Source organism: Choloepus didactylus, chromosome 2, assembly GCF_015220235.1.
Source record: "Choloepus didactylus isolate mChoDid1 chromosome 2, mChoDid1.pri, whole genome shotgun sequence".
NCBI lineage: Eukaryota > Metazoa > Chordata > Mammalia > Pilosa > Megalonychidae > Choloepus > Choloepus didactylus.
Window position 1 is genome coordinate 214,214,749 of NC_051308.1, and position 23,234 is coordinate 214,237,982.

At 37.3% G+C, this 23,234-nt stretch overlaps 1 protein-coding gene across 3 annotated transcripts in view; it reads left to right on the plus strand.

The window, feature by feature from the left end:
* The window catches only part of KIAA0319L (KIAA0319 like), a 138,013-nt gene that overhangs the window by 71,906 nt on the left and 42,873 nt on the right, over window positions 1–23,234 (plus strand). For all 3 annotated transcript variants that reach the window (XM_037827751.1, XM_037827749.1, XM_037827750.1), the window contains exons 4-8: window positions 10,008–10,254; window positions 13,739–13,840; window positions 16,532–16,629; window positions 19,483–19,570; window positions 21,846–21,938. In XM_037827751.1, the coding sequence (XP_037683679.1) occupies window positions 10,008–10,254; window positions 13,739–13,840; window positions 16,532–16,629; window positions 19,483–19,570; window positions 21,846–21,938 (628 nt within the window). The remainder of the gene's footprint in view (window positions 1–10,007; window positions 10,255–13,738; window positions 13,841–16,531; window positions 16,630–19,482; window positions 19,571–21,845; window positions 21,939–23,234) is intronic.

A 23,234-nucleotide genomic window follows, 5' to 3' on the forward strand; every position in this document is an offset into this window, starting at 1 on the left:
GTCTGAAAATAATAGAAATATATAAAGAAAAATATATACAGAATATAAAAAGAACTCTTGTAACTCGATAAGAAAACTGATAACCCATTTTTTTATAGTTTTGTTGTTTATTTTTTTAATATTCATTTTATTGAGATATATTCACATACCATGCAGTCATACAAAACAAATCGTACATTTGATTGTTCACAGAACCATTACATAGTTGTGCATTCATCACCAAAATCAGTTCCTGACACCTTCATTACCACACACACAAAAATAACAATAATAATAATTAAAGTGAAAAAGAGCAGTTAAAGTAAAAAAGAACACTGGGTGCCTTTGTTTGTTTGTTTGTTTGTTTCCTTCCCCCATTTTTCTACTCATCCATCCATAAACTAGACAAAGGGGAGTGTGGTCCTTATGGCTTTCCCAATCCCATTGTCACCCCTCATAAGCTACATTTTTATACAATCATCTTCAAGATTCATGGGTTCTGGGTTGTAGTTTGATAGTTTCAGGTATCTACTGCCAGCTACCCCAATTCATTAGAACCTAAAAAGGGTTGTCTATATTGTGCGTAAGAGTGCCCACCAGAGCGACCTCTCGCCTCCCTTTGGAATCTCTCTGCCACTGAAGCTTATTTCATTTCCTTTCATTTCCCCCTCATGGTCAAGAAGATGTTCTTCATCCCATGATGCTGGGTCTACATTCCTCCCCGGGAGTCATATTCCATGTTGCCGGGGAGATTCACTCCCCTGGGTGTCTGATCCCACGTAGCGGGGAGGGCAGTGACTTCACCCACCAAGCTGGCTTAGAAAGAGAGGGCCGCATCTGAGCAACAAAGAGGTATTCAGGAGGAGGCTCTTAGGCACAATTATAGGGAGGCCTAGTCTCTCCTTTGCAGCAACAGTCCTCCCAAGGGCAAGTCCTGTGGTAGAGTGCTCAACCCATCAAACCACCAGTCTCCTATGTCTGTGAGCACATTAGCAACCATCGAGGTGGGGCAGGCCAATACCCCTGGATTCCCCACCAGCTCCTCAAGGGGGCTCTGCATATTTTTTTCTTTGGTTTTCTTTTTTTTTAATTAACTCTTTTTTTAAATCAACTGTATAAAAAATTTAAAAAATTAAAAAAAAATACATCGAAAGAACATTTCAAACAGACCATAATAAAGGAGTAAGAAAAAGACAACTAACCTAAGATTACTTTACTTCCAACATGTTTATATACAGAATTTAAAAAGAACTCTTGTAACTTGATAAGAAAACTGATAACCCATTTTTTAAAAAATGGGCAAAGTATTTGAACAGATAGTTCACCAAAGAGGATAAACAAATGTCCAATAAGTACATGAAAAGATGTTCTACATCATTAAACATTAGGAAAATTCAAATAAAATCATAGTGAGATACTGTTACACACTCAATGGAATGTCTAAAATTAAAAATTATATCAAATTCTTGCAAAGTTGTAGAACAACTGTAATGCTCATACATGAGTGGTGAGAATGTATAATGGCATAACTTTAGAAAACTTTGGCAGCTTTTTGAGAAGTTAAAGATACATCTTCCATATGACCAGGCATTCCACTCATAAGTGAATGAAAGCATACATCCATACTAAGACTTACAATTGAATGTTTATAGAAGCTCAATTTCTAATAGCCAAAAACTGGAATCAACCCAGATGTCCATGTATAGATAAACAAATTATGGTCTAGAATACTACTTAGTAATGAAGAGGAATGAACTATTGATACACACAACATCTATGAATAACAAAATAATTTTGCTCAGTGAAAGAAGCCATACAGAAATAAGTACATACTGTGTGATTCCATTTATATTAAATCTTAAAAATGTGAACTATAGTGATAGGAAGCAAATCAGTGGTTGCTTGGGGATTGAAGGTATGAGGAGGAGCAGGGAGAAGGGATTACAAAGGAACATGAGGAATTCTTGGAAATGATGGATATGTTTATCATTTTGATTGTGATGATGGTTTCATGGGTATACATATATGTCAAAATTTATCAAATTGTACACTTTAAATATGCTCAGTTTATCGTATGTCAATTATACCATAATAAAGCTGTAAAAATTGACAGATATTTGAATAAACTGTCATACGTTGCTGATGGAAATGCAAAATGGTACAGCCAGTTTGGGTAACAATTCGGTTTCTTATAAAGTCAGCATATATATATTTTACAGCAATTCTACTCCTCAGTATTTACCTGAAGTAAATTAAACATTTGCTCACAGAAACTTTTGTATTTAACTTTTGTATTCATAGCAGCTTTATCATAATAGCTGAGAACTGAAAACAACTTAAGTCTCCATCAATAGATTAAATTCTGTTGAGGACTTCTGGGTTGATGGCAGAGTAGGGAGGTCCAGAACTCAGTCCTTCCACCAAAACAGCTTTTAAACTGGCAGGAACTGTCTGAAACAACTATTTTGGAACTCCAGAGGACAGTAGAACACTGTACAGTATCCAGGGAAGAGTAGAAAGAAGAGACTGATAAACTATGGTAAAGTACCATAAATTGCTCTATCTGCGTTGAGGCTACTGGCACCCATCACCTGTTCTTGCAGCAGGCTATCAATGGGATCCAGCCCCTGGCTAGTTGCTGGTGACAGAAAGGGATGTAAAAATCCTTTTCCCTAAGAACAGGGGTGGGCATGGCTGACCACTGATAATAGCTTTTGATTAGCAAATTCTGATCACTGGGGGCCTGGCTCTGAGTGCAGCTATTGTTTCAACCTGTTCTGGATAAAGGCTGCGGCAGCCATTACTTCAGTTCACTGTGGACAAAGGCTATGGCAGCCATTGTTTCAATACCTCCCAGGCAAAGGTGGTAGCAGTCAGTTTAACCCACTGTGGACAGGGGCAGAGGTCATGTACATTTAGAGACACAGTGCTTCCTCAGGGCTGTGGGGGGCAGTTAGCTGAAGGGCTGCATTTGCTGGGCAGGCCAGGAAAGCTCAGGTTTGGGGAGCTGTTGGAGAAGCTTTTGGTGCCCTTCTGATTCCCTTCCCAGGGCACTTTGAAGCTGGTCTGTGCCCGCTTTGTGGGTCCCTGGCCCTGTTTTTCTGGGAAAGACTTACTTGGGAAAGTCCCCTCTGGGGTGATGCTCCTCCCAGAATTTGCCCTCCAGAGAAAGGCAGTGTGAGACAACGAAAGGAATGTAAAAAACTATAGAGGTGGCAGTCTGGAGACAAAGGCCTGCTGGTTTCAAACATCCAGGAGAGGGAGGACTGACTGCTGGGAAGCAGAGGGGGCAACCAAACTCCTGTAAACAGGGAAACTCCAAAACAACTAACAAGCACGTCTCTATTAGATTGAGTGCCAATTTTGCATCAGAAACTATGGAGGCAAGAAGGCAGTGTGTTGAAACATTTAAAGTGCTGAAAGAAAGCAATTGCCAGTCAAGAAATCTATATCTGACAAGACTCTCTTTCAAAAATGAGGGCGATATTAAGACATTCTCAGATAAACAAAAGCTGAGGGAGTTCTTTACCAGTAGACCTCCCTAAAGCAGTGTTCAAGGGAGTTCTTCAGAATGAAAGGAAAAGACACTAGACAGTAGTTCAAAGCAGCATAAAGAAATAAAGACCTGCAGTAAGGGTAACCGTTTGAGTCATTATAAATGCCAGTATTATTGTATTGTATTGTTTGGTATTAACTCCATTTCTTACCTCCTACAGGTGTTAAAATGAAAATGCATAAAAAGTAATGATAAATCTATGTTTTTGGACATAGAGTGTACAAACATATAAGTGATAACAAGTACAAAAAAAGTTGGGGGGACAGAGGGATCTAGGAAAAGTATATGTGCATGCTATTGAAGACAAGTTGGTATTAAACCAAATATGACTGTTATATATTTAGGATGTTAAATTTTAACTCCATGGTAAGCCCAAGAAGATGATGAGAACTATATCCATATAGAAATAAGAAGGGACTCAATATGGTACAACACAAAAAAAGCAAGTAAATATACAAAGTAAGCATTAATGGAATTGAGGGACAAAGAAACGTATAAGACTTACAAAGGCTAAATAGCAAAATAAAAAAAAAATAGCTGTATTGTCAATGGTGGCTTCAAATGTAAATGGATTAAACACTCCTGTGTTAGTTAGGGTTGTCTAGGGAAACAGAATCAATGAGAGGTGTCTCTGACTATAAAATTTGTAAAAATGACTCACGTGACTGTGGGTATGCACGAGTCCAAATTCTGTAGAGCAGTTAGCAAACTGTCAACTCCAAGGAAGATGTCCGATGAACTCCTCAGGAAATGAACCGGCAACTTCGACGAATTCCTCAGGAAATGCTTCACTGGGCAGCCGAAGAAGAAGTGAAGGTCCTCTATCTGTCTCACTTATAAGTCTTCAACTGATTAATTGGATTAAATCCAGCCAATTGCTTTCTCTCATTGTGGAAGACACGCCCTTTGGTGAGTCATCAGTCACAGCTGCAGTCAGTTGACTGATGATTTAATAAACCAGTCTGTTGGTTTATTTACCAGCTGCAAACGTCCTCACAGCAATTGTTAGGCCAGTGTTTTCTTGACCAGACAGCTGGGTACTATCACCTGGCCAAGTTGACACATGAACCTAACCATCACAACTCCAGTCAAAAGGCAGAGATTGGCAGAATGGATAAAAGAAGCACGATCCAACTATATGCTGTCTGTAAGAGACTCACCTTAAAGTCAAAGACACAAATAGGTTGAGGGTGAAAGAATGGGAAAAAAATATACCATGCAATTGGTAACCAAAAGAGAGCAGGGGTGGCTACATTAATTTGGATAAAACAGACTTTAAGTCGTAAACAGTTATGAGGGACAAATATGGTCATTAAATACTGATAAAGGGAACAATTCAAGAGGAAGATGTAACAGTTATAAATATGTATGCACCTAACAGCAGAGCCCCAAAATATTTGAAGCAAATACTGACAGATTTGAAGGGAGAAATTAATGGTTCTACATTAATAATAGGAGACTTTAACACACCACTCTCAATAATGGATAGAAATCTAGTCAAACGATCAGTAAGAAAGTATAGGACTTGAATGATACACCAAACCAGCTAGACCTAACCGACATATATAGAACACTGTACCCAATGAAAACAGAATACACATTCTTCTCAATGCACATGGATTATTCTCCAGGATAGACCATTTGTTGCGTCACAAAACAAGCCTCAGTAAATTCAAGAATATTGAAATCATACAATGTATATTCTCTGACCAAAATGGAATGAAACTGGAAATCAGTAACAGAGGGAGAAATGGAAAATTCACAAATCTATGGAAATTAAATAACGTAACACTTAAACAACCAATGGGCTAAAGAGGAAATCAGACACAAAATTAGGAACTATCTTGAGGTGAATGAAATGAAAATACAATATACTAAAACTTATGGGGTGCAGTGAAGGCAGTGCTGAGCGTGCTCTAAATGCTTTCATTAAAAAAGAAGAAAGTCTTCAAATCAGAAACCTCACCTCAAAACTGGAAGAACTAGAAAAAGAGCAAACTAAACCCAAAGTGAGCAGAAGGAAGAAAATAACAAAGATAAGAGCAGAGATAAATGGAATATATACATACATATATAAACAAACAATAGAATAAACAAAACCAAAAGTGGATTCTTTGAAAAAGTCAATAAAATTGACAAACCTTTAGCTAGACTGACAAAAAAAGAGGATACAAATAATGAAAATTGGAAATGAAAAGGGGGACATTATTACAAATCCTGCTGAAATAAAAAGGACTACAAGAGAATACTATGAACAGCTATATGCCAATTAATTAGATAACCTAGATGAAATGGACAAATTCCTAGAAGCATACAAACTACCTCCACTGATTCAAGAAGAAATAGAAGATCTCAACAAACCAATAACTAGTAAAAAAGAGTGAATCAGTAATCAAAACATTCCAACAAAGAAAAGCCCAAGACAAGATAGCTGCACAGGGGAATTCTTCCAAACATTCCTAGAAGACTTAACTCCAATTCTTCTCAAACTCTTCCAGAAAATTGAAGAGGAGGGAACACTCCCTAACTCATTCCGTGAGGCCAACATCACCCTCATACCAGAACTGGATAAAGATACCCCAAGAAAAAATTACTAACCAATATCCTTTATGAATGTAGATGTAAAAATCCTCAATAAAATACTAGCAAACCAAATCCAGCAGCATATTAAAAGAATATACATTATGATCAAGTGGGATTTATCCCTGATATGCAAAGGTGGTTCAACATAAGAAAATTATTTATTGTACTACACCACGTTAGCAGAATGACAAAATACAGCACTTTTCTTGATAAAAACACTCAGGACACTTAGGAATAGAGGAAACTTTCTCAACATGATAAAGCACATATATGAAAAGCCCTCAGCTAACATTCTTCTCAATGGTGAAAGACTGAGAGCTTTCTCTCTAAGATCAGGAAAAAGATAAGGATGCCTACTGTCACCACTGTTATTTGACATTGTACTAGAAGTTCTTGCCAGGACAATTAGGCAAGAAAAAGAAATAAAAGGCATTGAAATTGGAAAGTCAGGAGTAAAACTTTCCCAATTTGAGGTTAACATGAACCTATATAAGAAAATCCTTAAAAATCCACAGCAAAGCTCCTAGAGCTAATAAATGAATTCAGCAAAGTGGTGCAACACCCCCAAATCAATGTTTCTATACACAAGCCATGAGCAATCAAAAGAAGAAATCAAGAAAAAAAATTCCACTCACAGTAGCAACTGAAAGAACCAAATATATGGAAATAAATCTAAGCAAGGATGTAAAGGACTTGTACACAGAAAACTAAAAAGCATTGCTAAAAGACATGAAAGAAGACCTAAATAAATGGAAGGGCATTCCATGTTCATAGATTGGAAGAATAAATATGGTTAAGATGTCAGTACTACCCAAATCAATTTATAGATTCAATGAAGTCCCAATAAAAATTCCAACAACCTTCTTTGCAGAAGTGGAAAATCAATCATCAAATTTATATGGAAAGTTAAGGAGTTCCAAATAGTTAAAGCCCATCTTGAAAAAGAAAATGAAGTTAGAGGACTCACACTTCCTCATCTTAAAACTTATTACAAAGCCATAGTAATCAAAACAGCATGGTACTGGCATAAGGACAGACATACAGGCTAATGGAATAGAATCGAGAGCTCAGAAATCAACCCTCACATTTATGGACAATTGATTTTTGACAAGGAGGCAAAGACCACTCAACTGGGAAAGAATAGTCTCTTCAACAAATGGTGCTGGGAAACCTGGATCTCCACTTGCAAAAAAACGGAGGAAACTTACCTCATACCATATAAAAAAATGAACTCAGAATGGATCAAGTCCTAAGATAAGAGCCAGAACTATCAAACTCATAGAAGAAAATATAGGGAAGCATCTTCAGGACTTTGTGTTAGGCAGTGATTTCTTAGACTTTATATCCAAAGCACAAGCAACAAAAGAAAATAAATAAATGGTACCTTATCAAAATAAAAAAAACTTTTGTTCCTCAAATTTACTTTTATCATGAAAGTAAAATGACAGTCTATACTTTAGGAGAAAATATTTGGAAACCACATATTCAATAAAGATTAAAATCCAGAATATATAAAGAAAACCTTCAACTTAACAAAAAGACAAACAACCCAATTAAAAAATGGGCAAAAGACTTGAACAGACATCTCTCCAAAGAAGATATACAAATGGCCAGAAAGCACATGGAAAGATACTCAACATCATTGGCCATCAGGGTAATGCAAATGAAACCACAATGAGATATTGTTTGACACCCATTAGAATGGCTGCAATTAAAAAAATGGAAAATAACAAGTGTTGGAGATGATGCAGAGAAACAGGAAGACTCATTCATTGCTGGTGTCAATATATGGCTGCCACTGAAAGACTGTTTGGTGGTTCTTCAGAAAGCTAAGTATAGAATTACCATATGACTTGGCAATCCCACTACTGGGAATATATCCAAAAGAATTGAAAGCAGGCACTGTAACAGATATTTTCACACTGATGTTCATGTTGGCATTATCCCCAGTTGCCAAAAGATAGAAGTAACCCCAGTGTCCATCAACCGATGAAGGGATAAATAAAAAGTGGTATATACATACTGTGGAATATTATTCAGCCTCAAAAAGGAATGAAGTCTTGATGTATGTGACACATGGATGAACCTGGAAGACATCCTTTTGAAGGAAATAAGCCAGACACAAAAAGATATTGTAGGATCTCACTGATTTGAAACAATTAGAATAAATAAACTCATAGAGTCAGGCTCTAGAATATAGATTACCAGGGGATAGGGTGGGGACAGGGAATGAGAAGGTAAGACTTAAAATGTGCAGGGTTCCTATTTGGAATGATGAAAATGTTTTGGTAATGGATGGTAATGATGGTAGAACAACATTTTGATTAAAAGGGGAAATTTTAAATTGTATATATTGTAACAGAATGAAAATTAAAAAAAAAAAATCCATGGAAGTATACTACATAGTGATTATTCTGTAAACCCACAACTTCTCTAACAAAAAATATGTTAAAAAAATCTCCATCAATAGATTAATGTATAATGATATACATTCTATACATTATATCTCTCTCTATTGGTATCGCTCTATAATGGAATACTCAGTAATAAAAAGAAATATGCTACTGATACACACAATAGGATGGATGAATCTCGGAAACATTATGTTGAGTGAAAGGAGCCAGAACAAAAATAATATGTATATGATTCCTTTTATATGAAATACAAGAAAACTCAAAATAATACACAGTTACAGAAAACAAATCAGCAGTAGCCTGATCCTGGCTGGAATTTGCTGGAAAGGGATGTTGGAAATTTTTGTCTTAATCTTGGTTACATGGTTGTGTACATTTGTCAAAACTCATTGACCTATACACTTTAAATGGGTACAGTTTATTTTATATAAATTATACTTCAGTAAAGTTGATTTAAAAAAATCCATGCCACCACTTTTGTGAAATCCATGCCACCACTTTTGTTTAGCCACTCATCATTTTTCATTTGGTCAAATGTAGTATTCTCCTAAATGGTGCCTCTGCTGTTTCCTTACTTCTTTAAACCCATAAACCCATAAGCTATGTAGCAACCTGAATGATCCATTTAAAACAGAAACTTGACCTTGTCATTCCCTTGCATACAACCCTGTAATGGTTCACCATTATCTGGCTCCCTAAAGTAGTTTATAATCCCTACTTTAAACTGGCCCTTGCCTGTCTTTTCTGCTCATCTTCCATCATTTCCTGCCTTTTGCTTTGTGCTCGAATTAAAAAACCAAACAAACCTGCTTATGGCTTTCAGTTCCCAACATACCATGTTAATCTCATTACTTGTATTGATACGCATTCTCTCCCCTCAGTCTTTTGTCTGGTAAACAACAATTTACCCTTAAAACTCAGCTCAGGCCTCTCCTATAAGAAATCTTTCTTTATTTTTAAAATCATCCTTCTCCACACCGTCCCTCTCTTCAAGGGGGAGGGGTTAAGTGTCCTTGTGTTTCTATGGTTCATCATAACTTTTATAGGTATATTTACCATTATGGATTAGTATGTTTTTAGTTCTCTCTCCCTACTAGATTGTGTACTTGTTAAGCACAAGGATTATGTTTTATTTATGTTTTGAATCCACAAGGCCTGTACCAGAATAGGTGTTCGAAAGTATTTGTACAAAGATTGAATACAAATGTTAAGTGAGAAAACAAGATAAAAGTATACATAGTATGATTATAACTATTTTGTTTTAAGCAAAACTCTGCATAGAAAAAAAGACTGGGAAGATTTATATCAATATTTTTATACCAGTTTTCTTTGGTGGTAATGTTGATTTCTTCAATATTTTTGACATTTTTACACTTTTCAAAAAAATCTAATGCTACAATTATTTAATGAGGTATAATCAGAAAAACTGGCTGTATAATGTTTGCCTACTCAAATTAATTTTTGCATTTCTTTAGGTCCACAAGGCAATTACAATTTCCAGTCTCTTAACCACAGACCTGACTCCAGAGATTCCGGGTTTGCCAAAGAATGTATCAGCTGAGTCTGAAACTTCAGAAGATCCTGGTAGTACACCCGGCACTCAGCAAGTGAAAAGCCCTGGGATAATCCAGATTGCTACCCCTTTGCCAGTGGCTCCCTCCTACAGTTATGCTACTCCTACCTCTCATGCCTCTTTCCAGAGCACCTCAGCCCCATACCCAGGTAAGTCCTCTTGCCCTTGAAAATGGGGAAAATAGGATGCGAGAGTGAAGCATTTGATCAAAATATTCCCTTTTAGCGGAAAGAAGGGAGGGAGGCATGACTTTTGAATACTGTAGGTTAGGGAAAAAGTAACCGTCAGAGTGCCTGTAATCCTAGGATTTGGGGCTCTGGATCCCTTTCTCTTCAGGCCCAAAGCCTGTGGAAATTTATGAGACTCATTTTCCCAGAGCAAGATTCCACTGTGCCTGAGGCTTAAAGGCACAAGTTTCAATTAAATAATATTCAAGGAATCAAGCAGACAGAGACTACTGTGAAGGAAGATTTGAATCCATTCACCTGTTTGCCTTTGAAAAGGTGATTTTAGGTCAGATATTTATCTCTCTATGATTTTGACAGCATCTTTATTTTTTTATTTTTTATTAAATTCAGTTTTTAAAAAAAAATTTTTTTAATTAAATTCAGTTCTATTGAAATACATTCACACACCATACAATCATCCATGGTATACAATCCACTGCCCACAGTATGATAACATAGTTATGCGTTCTATCTCTCTCTGAACATTTTCCTTACATCAGAAAGAACCAGAACAAGAATAAAAACTAAAAGTGAAAAAAGAACACCCAAATCATCCCCCCATCCCACCCCATTTGTCCTTTAGTTTTTATCTCCATTTTTCTACTCATCCATACACTAGATAAAGGGGGTATGATCCACAAGGTCTTCACAATCACACTGTCACCCCTTGTAATCTACATTATTATATAATTGTCTTCAGGAGTCCAGACTGCTGGGTTGGAGTTTGGTAGTTTCAGGTATTTACTTCTAGGTATTCCAATGCATTAAAACCTAAGACGTGTTATCTATATAGTGTGTAAGAATGTCCACCAGAGCGACCTCTCGACTCCATTTGAAATCTCTCAGGCACTGAAACTATTTCGTCTCATTTTGCATCCCCCTTTTGGTCAAGAAGATACTCTCAGTCCCACGATGCCGGGTCCGCATTCATCCCCAGGAGTCATATTCTGCATTGCCAGGGAGATTTACAGCCCTGGGAGTCGGGTCCCACATAGCAGCGAGTTCACCTGTCGAGATGGCTCAGTTAGAGAGAGAGAGGGCCACATCTGAGCAACAAAGAGGTACTCAGGGGGAGAGTCTTAGGCACAATTATATGCAAGTTTAGACTCTCCTTTGCAGTAACGAGCTTCATAAGGGCAAGTCCCATGATCGAGGGCTCAGCACATCAAACCGCCAGTTCCAATGTTTGTGACAACATCAACACCAGTCCAGGTGAGGATGTCCAACACATCTGCACCTTCCCCCAGATCCTCGGGGCTGGGGAGGGGGAGGCTGTAAATATGTTTTTTATTATCTGCCCAAATTACTCTGGGATGTGTCACTATTTCACTCCAGCCTATACTAACCTGTCGTTTCTCACTTCCTATTCAAAGTTCCATGCAATTGTGGTGTTTGAAAAAATCGACTGTAGAGTTGTACCGTTTAGAAAATTTAGATCCTGTACCAAATAGATATCTCTTCCCTTGGTCTCATATGGAAGTTGAAGTTTTAAAACACAGTCAGTTTCAACCTTTACCCTTTGGCCTGGCTTGCCCTGGTCTTAACCAGACCTGCTTCATGCATATCGCTAATTGAAGTCTGGGCTCTTTTTCAGCTTTTTTTTTCTTTTCTTTAACAGTTGCTGTATGCACTAATACTGACATTCATATCTGCCGAGCTCTAGCTCTGAGTTTCAGGTGTCTCAGAGATATGCATTATTCCAGAGACCAATCAGGTTATACGCTAGGGGATCAGCATCTCAAAGTTTAGAGATAGGCATTACAATTCAGGGATAGAGTTAATTGGACAGCATCTTTATTTTTAAGGCAACCCTTAGGAATATTTATATAGAGATTGTTGCTTTATCACCAAGAAGTCTGTGCTTCACAGGTGCTCTTCTAAGGCATTAGAAGGAAGTGGTTAATAGAGAAATTAAGTTGATCTTTAACCCCTGAAAGAGTCAAGGGGTGAAACAAAGCCATTGAAAATGATTTTTTTTTTTGCCAATTTTCAATTTCTTAGGTTTTTCTTTGGTGGTGATGTAGCATGAAATTTAAGAGTTTAATCCTGAGACACCAAAGTAATTTTTGTTTTCAGGCAGAATGCCTATAATTTTGGGGGTAATTGTGAAGGGTTTGGGTTGCACTATATTGAATAGCCTTTTTTTTTTTTTCCCCCTCCTTTTGGCCACTGTACTTTCTCTGAGTATAGTGGTTTCTTTCTTTCCTTTCTTGTCTTCCTTCCTTCCTTTCTTATCCCTCCCTCCCTTTTTTTCTTCCCTCCCTCCCTCCCTCCTTCCTTCCTTTCTTCCTTCCTTTTGAAGCACCCATAAAAGATGGTTTCATTTCTCCCCATGTGCAATGTTCCCAAGCAGAGAAAGATAAATCTCAAGCTTTATATTTGTCTAGGAGGCCCTACTCACCTCCCAGTCTTGAACATGGGTGGACTAGCCAGCTGTTTCCTTTAAGCTCTCCTAGTTCCTAGGTATCATGCCAAATGAACAATTACTGTCAGAGGAGTAAGATTTACATAATCAGTGTTTCTCAACCTTGTGGGGATAGTGCAATTTAGCTCCCAAAGGGAAGGGAAAATGAGTATTAGAGGCAGAATTGCTGAAGGCAGTTTAAGATAGTGAGACCAGATGATAATTTTCTAATGCCAGGTTAGGAGTTGGCCTTAAACATGGTGTGTATGTGTATGTGGGGGGGGGCGGGTGAGGAGGGGAAGGTGGGGGGTTGGTCTAAAGTAGGAGAGTGACACGGTAAGTGTGTGTTTTAGAAAGAGTAGTGTGGGTGGGTGTTTTAGGAAGACCGAATGTATTGCAGTGGGGAGAGCTAGCAAAGGAAAGACTAAGTTTTTTGAAATAATCCCAAGTAAGAACAATGAGATTCTTGTCTATGACTGTAGCAATTGAATGGAAAGAAATTAAGGCACGTCTTGTGATCAACACTTGCCATTCCTTCTAGGAATTTTATATATGTATTTCATTAGAAAGTTATTTTTAGCATAAAGGTGATTCTTGAAACCGAGTAAATTTTTAACTCTTTGGAAAGTAACACATAAAGAGGGCTTAGGGACAGATAATAGTTAAAATACAATGGAGAAAAAGAGAGAAAGGAGGAAAGCAGAATAATATATAGTGTCATTATAACCAAGAGTTTTAAGATGGAGGCAGTGTTAGATGCCACCAAGGCGAAGGATAACCGTTGAGAAATGGCTATTAGATTTGCTTAGAAACAGTTTAAAGGTAACTGTAAAAGTGGGGGCAGAATCAAATTTCAAGGGATTAGAGAGTGGATAAATAATGAGAAAATGAAGGTAGTAGCTGAATATTATCCATGAAAGGAGTTTTGTCACAAAAGGAAGGTGAGAAATGGGACAGTCTGTATCTAATTTCTTATCTCTTGTGTATTTACTTTGTTTCCAGTTGTAAAGGAACTGGTAGTATCTGCTGGAGAGAGTGTCCAGATAACTCTGCCTAAGAATGAAGTTCAATTAAATGCATATGTTCTCCAGGAACCACTTGAAGGTAAAAATTCCATTATATTCAGATAATGCTTTAATTTACAATGAAATGATATTCACATACCATATCTCATTTACTCCTTATAGTAGTCCTGTGAGGATAGGATGTAACATGTTCCTGCACAAATACTTATGTTATCAGAGAGGCAATATAATGGTGTTTGAGATCAGAGACTTTGATGTCCAAGCCTAGGTTCAGATCCCAGCTCAGCCAGTCATTAGCTGAATGATTTTAAGCAAATTTCCCAGCTTCTCTGAGCTTCCATTGCTCACCAAATTAGGGATAATCTTTCCTATCTCACGAGGATGCTTAGGGGTAAAATTAGATAATATAAATAATACCCGTACTTCAGTGCTTAGCAGATAGTTGATGCTATTTATTATTTATTATAAATAATAAATTCATGTATAAATCTTATTTATTGGGCTATATTATAGCCATTTAAAAGAGGAAAAAACTGAGACTCAGGTTAACTTGCTTATGTAGGTCAAACAACTAGTAAATGATAGAGGTAGAACTTCGTGAAAAGAAGTTATTTAAGACTACTGTTAATATAGATTTGTCATTTTTTAAAAAAGACAAGTCAGAAATCCAAACTTAAGAAATATACAAAATAGAGAATTATTAATTCATTATTTTCTTAAAAGTTTTCTTAAAAATTTTGCAATTTGAGCATCCCTTTCACCTTTGAAATGTTTATATTTCAAAGTTTGACTAAAAACACATACACATTCTCTTAAGGCTGTCTATGACATACTTTGATGGTCCCTTCCCTGTTTAGGATGGTGACCTTCCATTTTAGGTGCTCACACTTCTAATACAATATGCCTAATTTCTGGGCCTACCATAAAATAGTGATTTTATGCAAGAAATACTCTTTTAGAACCTAAATGCCCCCCGTTCTATATTTCTGCCCTTGAATTGAGGTTTCCATATCAATTCATTGCATTTTCCTTTAGAAAAGCTTTTTCCTTTCTTCCTCTGGTGGTAAATTAAGATGAATGGATTTAGTCATCTTTGAAGATGAAGATGAGGAAAGAACTATCTTGACCTGCACTTACTTCTACTCTTTTGTGAAAGATATATTTGGCTCCACTGTATTTTCTTTTGTAATCCATGTTTGCATGTATACTTCTGTGAATTAATATCTTGTGAATCAGTATCCTAAAACACATCAGTTCAGAAACGGATACTTTTCAACTCTCCTCTCCTTAGGTTCTTCAGCCTTTATCTGATACATGAGACAGAGAGTTTCAAACTTTCAAAGGTTTGGGGTATTGCGACAGGACCAACTCTGCCTGCTCTTCTTCCCCTTCATCCCTGTGGCAGCCCTTGAAGTACCTTTAAGGATCCCTCTAGGGCTCAGAGGCTCTGTTTGAAAACCACTGCCCTAAATTATTAAAACCAGCATTCTGTCTACCAGACCCGTATTGAGTTGTTCCTACCCGAAGGGCAAATTTCTGGCTATAAGGCATATTTCATCCCCTAGTCTTTTCTGTTGTAGGAATATTATCCTTTTTGAAATGTGGGTTGCTAGCCTTAGATATTATAGGAATATCAGTTCCCAAACTTGCATGAGTCTGTTTTCTGTGTTGAAAAAAATTTCCAACTACAGTTGGAAAAGATGTCTTCCTTTAAGCACCACTTCTACTTCCATTTCTTCTTTCCTAATCCTCACCTATCCTAACTTCTACACAGATATTTGTGAGAGCTGCCTCTGGCCAAAACAAAATTAGTATTTTGGGGAGGAAGGAGGGTAATATATCTTATATCCAGGTTTATAAAATAAAATCTGGTCTTGAGATGAAGGATTTCTTGGAATTGGGTTCTATATGTTAACTCTAACCTTTGAACTCAAGATATAAGAAAAAGATAACCCCTCTCTGCTAAGGATTTGAGTTTTTCTTTTTCCTTTTATTTTTTCCTTTTGAGTAGTAACTTAAACTAAACCTTCCTTTGAGATCTCACCTTTCTCTAGGGGGAAATGCATTTGGTTCCAAAAAAATTTTAAGACCAATTTTACTAGGGAGGAATTCTTTAGACTACCGGATTCTGTCCTTGCCCTTCCTGGTGATATGGTCTGAGCTACAACTGAGGTCCATTTAATGCTTCATTTGATCTTAATTAATTTCAGTGGAACCTGTTTTAAATGGGCCATCCCCTACCATCTTCTGCAGTGTGTTATTTAGCTCAGCAGGAATGAAGTAGCTCTTCTAACTCACCAGGGAGTGATGACCTCAGTGAGACAAGCATTGTTAGCAGTCTGTAAAAAGCTATTTTTGAAGCATGTTATTTAGAAGTCATTGCTATTCTTTGTTGCAAAAGAAGTTTTGTAAGAAAATGGCCTTTGTTCCTAAGGCCATCTATAGTGGTTGGTAGGGCACGTATTTTCACTGGGTGCCACACCATGAGCAACCTGGTGTTTTATAGGGAGGATTGGCCCTGGAGAAGCTGGTAGGGGGGCAGGAATGAGCATTGCTGGGTGAGAGTAGAAGAAGCTTTAATTGTAGCTGAGTCAGCAGAATCCACCCTTTCTTTTATCAGATGGCTTGATTTCTCTATGAGCTTTAGGTAAAATCTTAAAAATAAAACCTTGTCTTGATTTAGAAGAGATTTGTTATTGGCAGGCTGCAGGGCTGCCCTCTTTGTGTGTAGGTGTGTGTTTTCATGATTTTTCTAACTGCCCTTCTATAGGAGAGACCTACACCTACAACTGGCAGCTGATTACTCATCCTAAAGACTACAGTGGAGAAATGGAAGGGAAACATTCCCAGATCCTCAAACTATCCAAGGTGACTCTGTTTCCTTTCACTAGCAAGCAGATTGGAGAAGAGGTGTTGACTGCTTTTCTAATGTATAATATCATAGAAATTTCCATCCACACTTAAATCTGGAACAATTCTTCAGAATTGAATCCTCCAAAAGTCTAATTGGCTGGCATCCAATATTTGTTAGTGTATGATTCTCAAATTTTCATTATGGTGAGAAGATGTACCAGCATGATGTTGATAGCTGAAAATATACACTAAACAGCTTTTAAGGGTGACATAAGGATTTTAGAATTTGGGAGATAAGCTAGGTTATTTGTGGCCACGTGACTGTGTAAATTGGCTCAGTCATTTTGGGATTCAGTATGGTTAATAAGAACCATAAAAATGTTCATATTCTTTGGCCCAGAAATCTCATTCATTCATTCAACAACTCTTCGTTGTACACTGGTTATATGGCAGGTACTGTGAATTTACCAATGAATTAATCATAATCTTAATATTTAAAGGCCAGTAGAGTTTAGTAGCTCATATTGACAGGATGCAGGTAATTATAACAGGGGATACATTAGGTCAGTTCAAGGGGTTATGGAAGCTCTGGGGAATGATAGTAGATTTTGCCTGCTTGAGTCCTGAAAGGTAACTAACTTAACTGGGTAAAGGGTGGAAGGAGGATACATCAAGCAGAGAAGGCAATATGTCAATTGGATGAGAATGAGAGAGAAAATTGGGACTTTTAGGGAATTATATTTGGTTCAGCATGACTGGACTCTGAGGTGTGAGGAAAACAGTGGCCCCAAATAGTCCGGATGCAAGGCCTGTTTGTGCAGAGCCTTAGCATGCCAGATTAAGGACTTTGAATCCTATCCAGAGGGCATATGGAGGCTTTGAAAGGTTTTAAGCCAGAGAATGACATGTTCAGATTTTCAGTTTAGAAAGATCACCCTGACTGCAGATTTGAGGAGACAAGACTCAAAATAGTGAGACCAGTGAGGAATCTTTTGAAAAATCTGAGTACGAGATGATGATAGCCTGAGTAAAACAGCTAAACAAATAAAATTAAAATTAAAAACCATCTATTTTGAGCTCACACCATGTACCAGACCTAGTGCTAATTGTTTCACACAATTATTTCAATTAATTTTTCATAACAACCCCAAGACATAGGTATTAATATCTGTTTTGCTAATTATAAAACTAAAAATTGGAAAAATAAAGTGATTTAGCCAAAGTTCAAGAAGCTATTAGATGGTAGAATTAAAGTGGAACTTTTCATCTCTGATGCCCATGCTTTCAGTGACTATGCTATACTGAGTGTTTAAAAGTGAATGTGATGGCAGTATGAATGGAGAGAAGTGAGTGGCTTAGAGAAACATTAAGGAGATGGACTTGATAAGATTTGGTGAACACTTAACTAGGAGGGGGTGTAGGGAAAGAGGAGTTTAGGATAATTCTAGCTTTTTGACTTAGGCCCTTTGGTAGATGTTGATGCCATTGTGGTGATATTTACTGAAATGAGGAGCAGAGAAAGAGAAGCAGGTTTGGGGAGGAAGATGATTAATTCATTTTTGGACAGAGTGAGTTTGAAATACCTGTGAGACATTTGAGTAGAGTTGTTCAATAAATAGGTGGGATTAAGGAGCTAGAGATCACTGGACAAGTCTGGGCCAGAGAGATAAATTTGCACATCAACCTCAAATAGATGATCATCAAAACCATAGAGTTAGGTGAGATCAACCAGGGAGAGGGTGTAGAGTGAGGAGATAAGTGGCCAAGGTTGGAATCCTGGGGCACACCATCTTCTAAGGACTGGAAGGAATAAGAGACTGTAGAAAATGAGTTGGCAGAGAAGTGAAAGCCAAGGAAGATGACCATTAGAAGAAGGAGGAAGTAATAAAAAATGCCATATTCCAAAGAGAGATCAGTTAGTATTTATCCAAAGAAGATAATTCAAAAGAAAGAATAACTACCATTTTCCTGAAAGATGTTCATCACAGTATTATTTACAATACAAAAAATTTGGAAACAACACAAGATCCAGCAATGTGGAATGTTTATGTGAATTATGGTACATTTATTCATGTACTATTCTGCAGCCGTTAGAATGAATATTAAAAACACTTTGTCATAAGGGGGTATATGTTCACGCTACATAAATGGAAGAAAGAACAATAAGAAGTTTGACATATACTTTGATTTTTAGCTAGACCCTGATTACCCTTGAAATATGAGCTCCTTGAAGTCAGGGATCGTGACTTCAAACCCCAAGCCTAGGACAATGACTGGTACATAATTGATTCTCAATAAATAAATATTTGTTGAATGAATGAACTTCTTTAAAACCTTTTTTTTTTTTTTTTTTTTTTTGTATGTGGTCAAGGATTAGAAGGAATTAGGGGATATGATGGGTTGATATGTTAGGATAGTGGGATTGTGGGTGATTTTACTGCTTTTTTACCTTTATGATATGATTGTACAGTTAGTAGAAATGGGAGGGAAAATATTCAGATATTTGGGAGCTATTTGGGATTTTTACAAAATGTTTTTCTTTGCAGAGATTCTTGTTTTAATTTCATAACTGTGAGGTAGGATGGTTAGGCCCTTAATGTTCTTTTGAAAAGAAAATGGGAGTACAGAGACTTTAAAATCCCCTCTGTTGTTTTAGAGTCAGCTAGTAATAGGATTCACATTAAAAGCTATGTTTTTGTAGTTTATAATTCATTGTTTCATCTCTTCAGCTAATTTACTTTTTCTGTTCTGGAAGCAGTGCAAGAAGAGATTGAGATTCAGCATGGGGAAACTCAGATATATGTGTTTTTAAAAATATAATTTCTGTCTTTTTGTGGTTATCTGAAAGACCTTGTCTGACTTCTGCAGCTCACTCCAGGCCTGTATGAATTCAAAGTGATTGTAGATGGTCAAAATACCCATGGGGAAGGCTATGTGAATGTGACAGTAAAACCAGGTATGTATTTGCCAGCCCTGGTTGTGTCCCCATTGCTCCCTCTGCAGGATTCCCAAGGAGATTGAGATTTCATTGGAGTTTTAAAATTCCCATTCTTCCTTTTAATATATTTATTAGGCAACTCCTAATTCAATGTAGTGAAAAGTCATAGTGGCAAAGTACATACCTTGGTTCTAGTTGTAACCCTTGGCTGGGCAGAGAAATGGTCAGATGGCCCATGATACAGTATGGCCTGAGCAATAGCCTGTCTCCCGGAGAGCCACTTCTCCAAGTGGGTCATGCCAACAGAGCACCATCTGTTTTCATTAAGAGACACAAGGAAGCCAGGAACCCAGAAGAAGAATGTAGGTGGAGAACCACCCAAGTGGCTGCTCTTTATGATCTTTTTCCTGAGATGTGGGCCTTTGTGCACAGAATTCCTCGTTCAAACCCTACTGGTCTTCTTTCACCTTGGAAACCAGATCCTGTCATCCTTTTTAAATGATCTACCACTGGTAAATCACAATGTAGTAGCAAGTTATCTTGTTTTGCATTTTCGAGAAATTTGGGGGAAGTTGGAGAATGGCACATTTCCCTGGCACAAATTCTTAACACTATTTTCTGTCTTTGGTAACAGAGGGATTTTCTTTTCATAACGTGAACTTTATAGCCAAGGTAATCTTTTTACCTTCTTTTAAAAAAATTTTATTTAAACATTTCCAAAATTTACAAACTCTCTATACCCACTAAACAACAATTCTCCCTTTCCCCTCCTTCTCTCCCCTGGTAACCTCTAGTCTACTTTCTGTCGGTATGAATTTCTTGTTCTAGATATTTCATACAAGTGGAACCATGTGGTATTTATCCTTATGCGCTTTGGTTATTTCACTCAGCGTAATGCTTTCAGGGTTCATCCGTGCTGCAGCATCTCTCAGAACTCTATTCCTTCTTATGGCTGAATAATGTTTCATTATGTGTACATAACATATTTTGTTTACCCGTTCATCTGTTGATGGACACTGGGTTGTTTCCACCTTTTAGGTATTATGAATAATGCTACTCTGAACGTTGGTGTACAAATATCTGTTTTGAGTTCCTGATTTCAATTTCTTTGGGTACATACCTAAGATTGGAATTGCTAGTAATTCTATGCTTAGCTTTCTGGGGAACTACCATACTGCTTTCCACAGTGGCTGCACCATTTTACATTCCCACCAGCAATGCACAAGGGTTTCAGTTTTTCTGCATCCTCTCCAACATTTACCATTTTCCGTTTTTTTAAATAATAGCCATCCTTGAGGGTGTGAAGTGGTATCTCATTGTGGTTTTGATTTACATTTCCCTAATGGCTACTGAGGTTGAACATCTTTTCATACGCTTATTGGCCATTTGTATATCCTTTTTGGAAAAGGTCTAAATCTTTTGCCTTTTTTAAATTGGGTTGTTTGGTTTTTTGTTGTTGAGTTGTAAGAGTCCTTTATATATTTTGGATTTTAAGCCCTTATCAGATACATGATTTGCCACTATTTTCTCCTATTCTGTAGGTTGTCTTTTTACTTTCTTGACAGTGTCCTTTGATGCACAAAAATTTTTAATTTTGATGAAGTCAAATTTATCTAACTTTTTTGTTGTTGTTGCACATGCTTTTGGTGTGATACCTAAGAATCCATTGCCAAATCCAGGGTTGTGAAGATTAGCCCCTATGTTATCTTCTAAAAGTTTAATGGTTTTAGCTCTCCTATCTGGGTCCTTAATCCATTCTTTCACCTTCTTAATGTGAACAGCCTGAAAACCATTTGATAATTTATCAAAGAAAAAGTTACTGGATGTGTAGCTCATAGTCATTCAGATGAATCAGAGTAGTTTGTGACTTTCCCATCACTTAGGAATGGTCCCCTCTTACACAGTGAATTCAGGGATAGTTGAGAAATCACCCATTATCTTTTCAGTACAATCGGGGCTAAGGAATGGTTTGCTTGCCAAAGGCTTTATTACACAAAGCTTGTACATTGTCTTGCCTAGTCAGGCTTGCTGCTATAGTACTTTTGATGAACTAGTTAGCCCATGAGCATTGAAAAAATGTGCAGGACTTAGGAATGGTCAAGTTTGGAAGAGGCTTTTACACTATCAGGGGTCTTAAGTTGAAATGGCAATCTGGTCTCGTGACTTTCCCATTTGGCAATATTTCAACTGTCAGTTTATAGAAACTGATATATAATCCATTCAGATGTGGTCTACTCCTCCCATAATTTAAAAAGCCCCTCTCCCCAATTTCTTCTGGGTCATTTTCTTACAGAGCCCCGTAAGAATCGACCTCCTGTTGCCATCGTGTCTCCCCGATTCCAGGAGATCTCTCTGCCAACCACTTCTACCATCATTGATGGCAGCCGTGAGTACTTATCCAAGTGTAATGTTTTAAAACAGCACTCACTGTGTTGTCTGGTAGAAGATTTGAGGCTACCTATGTCTCCATTCTGTTTAGGCCAGTCTTCTCAACCACATTATAGGAAGACAAACCACCTGAAGCAACGAATTAGGAAGTAACAAACTAGACAGGCCCTATTTAAAATTCCATTGTGGCTTGTCTGAAGCAGTATTTTTGCCCTGGGATGGTATGGTAGTGTGATTATGCATGTATTTAACATTATTTTAGTTGAAATGCACTAGTTTTCAGATTTGCTTAGATGGGGCTGCCTTTGTCAGTTATGGAAACAAAGTTTCTTGCTATCACAGCAAGACAAGTTACTGAGAGGCCTGCCTGAGGAGCTCTCACCAGCCATCACTCCCTTACAAGATTTTAGTCAGTTTTCTTCTGGAGAGACTCACGGAATGAACTCCACGCCTCAGCTAGGACTCATTTACATTTTACCCTTCAGGGTGTATCACCTGATGAGTGACATGAGGGATTTCTTAGTCTTTGCCATTGATCCTGGCCATGTGTACGTGTAAGGTTTCAGGCTCACCAGCTCACCAATATTTACTGGGTTTCTTTGAAACCCACTAAGGCTCTGTTCACCTGACTGTCCTGGTGTCCGACAGTGGTTTTTGGCAGAGGCAGTCACTGCTTTCCTAGAGGATTTTCTAGCAAGGTTAAACATTTCATGTAGATGGTTTTGGGCAGAAGAGGAGGCTAGGAGAATAACAAGCCAAGAGAGAAGAGAGGGGACAGGAAGAGGCACTTTTGATAGTTCAGATAGTTCAGATAGTACCATTATATTTTATTTTTTTGAATAGGTCAAAGTAATATGTAAACAGTGAAAAGAATTACTACCATCCCTGAATTCCAGCTACCCTGTTTTCCTCCAGACAACCAGTGGTATTATTATTTCATGTATCCTTCCAGAGATATTTTAAGTGTATATAAGAAAATACAAATATAGTCTTTATCTAGCCTTTGTTTACATAAATGATAATTTATGATAACATACATTATGTTATGTACATTGCTTGTTTCTATATGTTGGAGAATTTTTTGAACCAATACATGAAATGCTTCTTCATTTTTTCTTTTAACGATTACATAGCAGTCCATTATAGAGGTGTATAATTTTGTAATATGGCCATATACTTGTTTTCAATCAATCTCTATTGAGGATTATTTAGATTATTTTCAGTCTTTTGTTATTGCAAACAATGTTACCATAAATATAATCTGGTAAATACATCATTTCTTGAATGTGCAAGT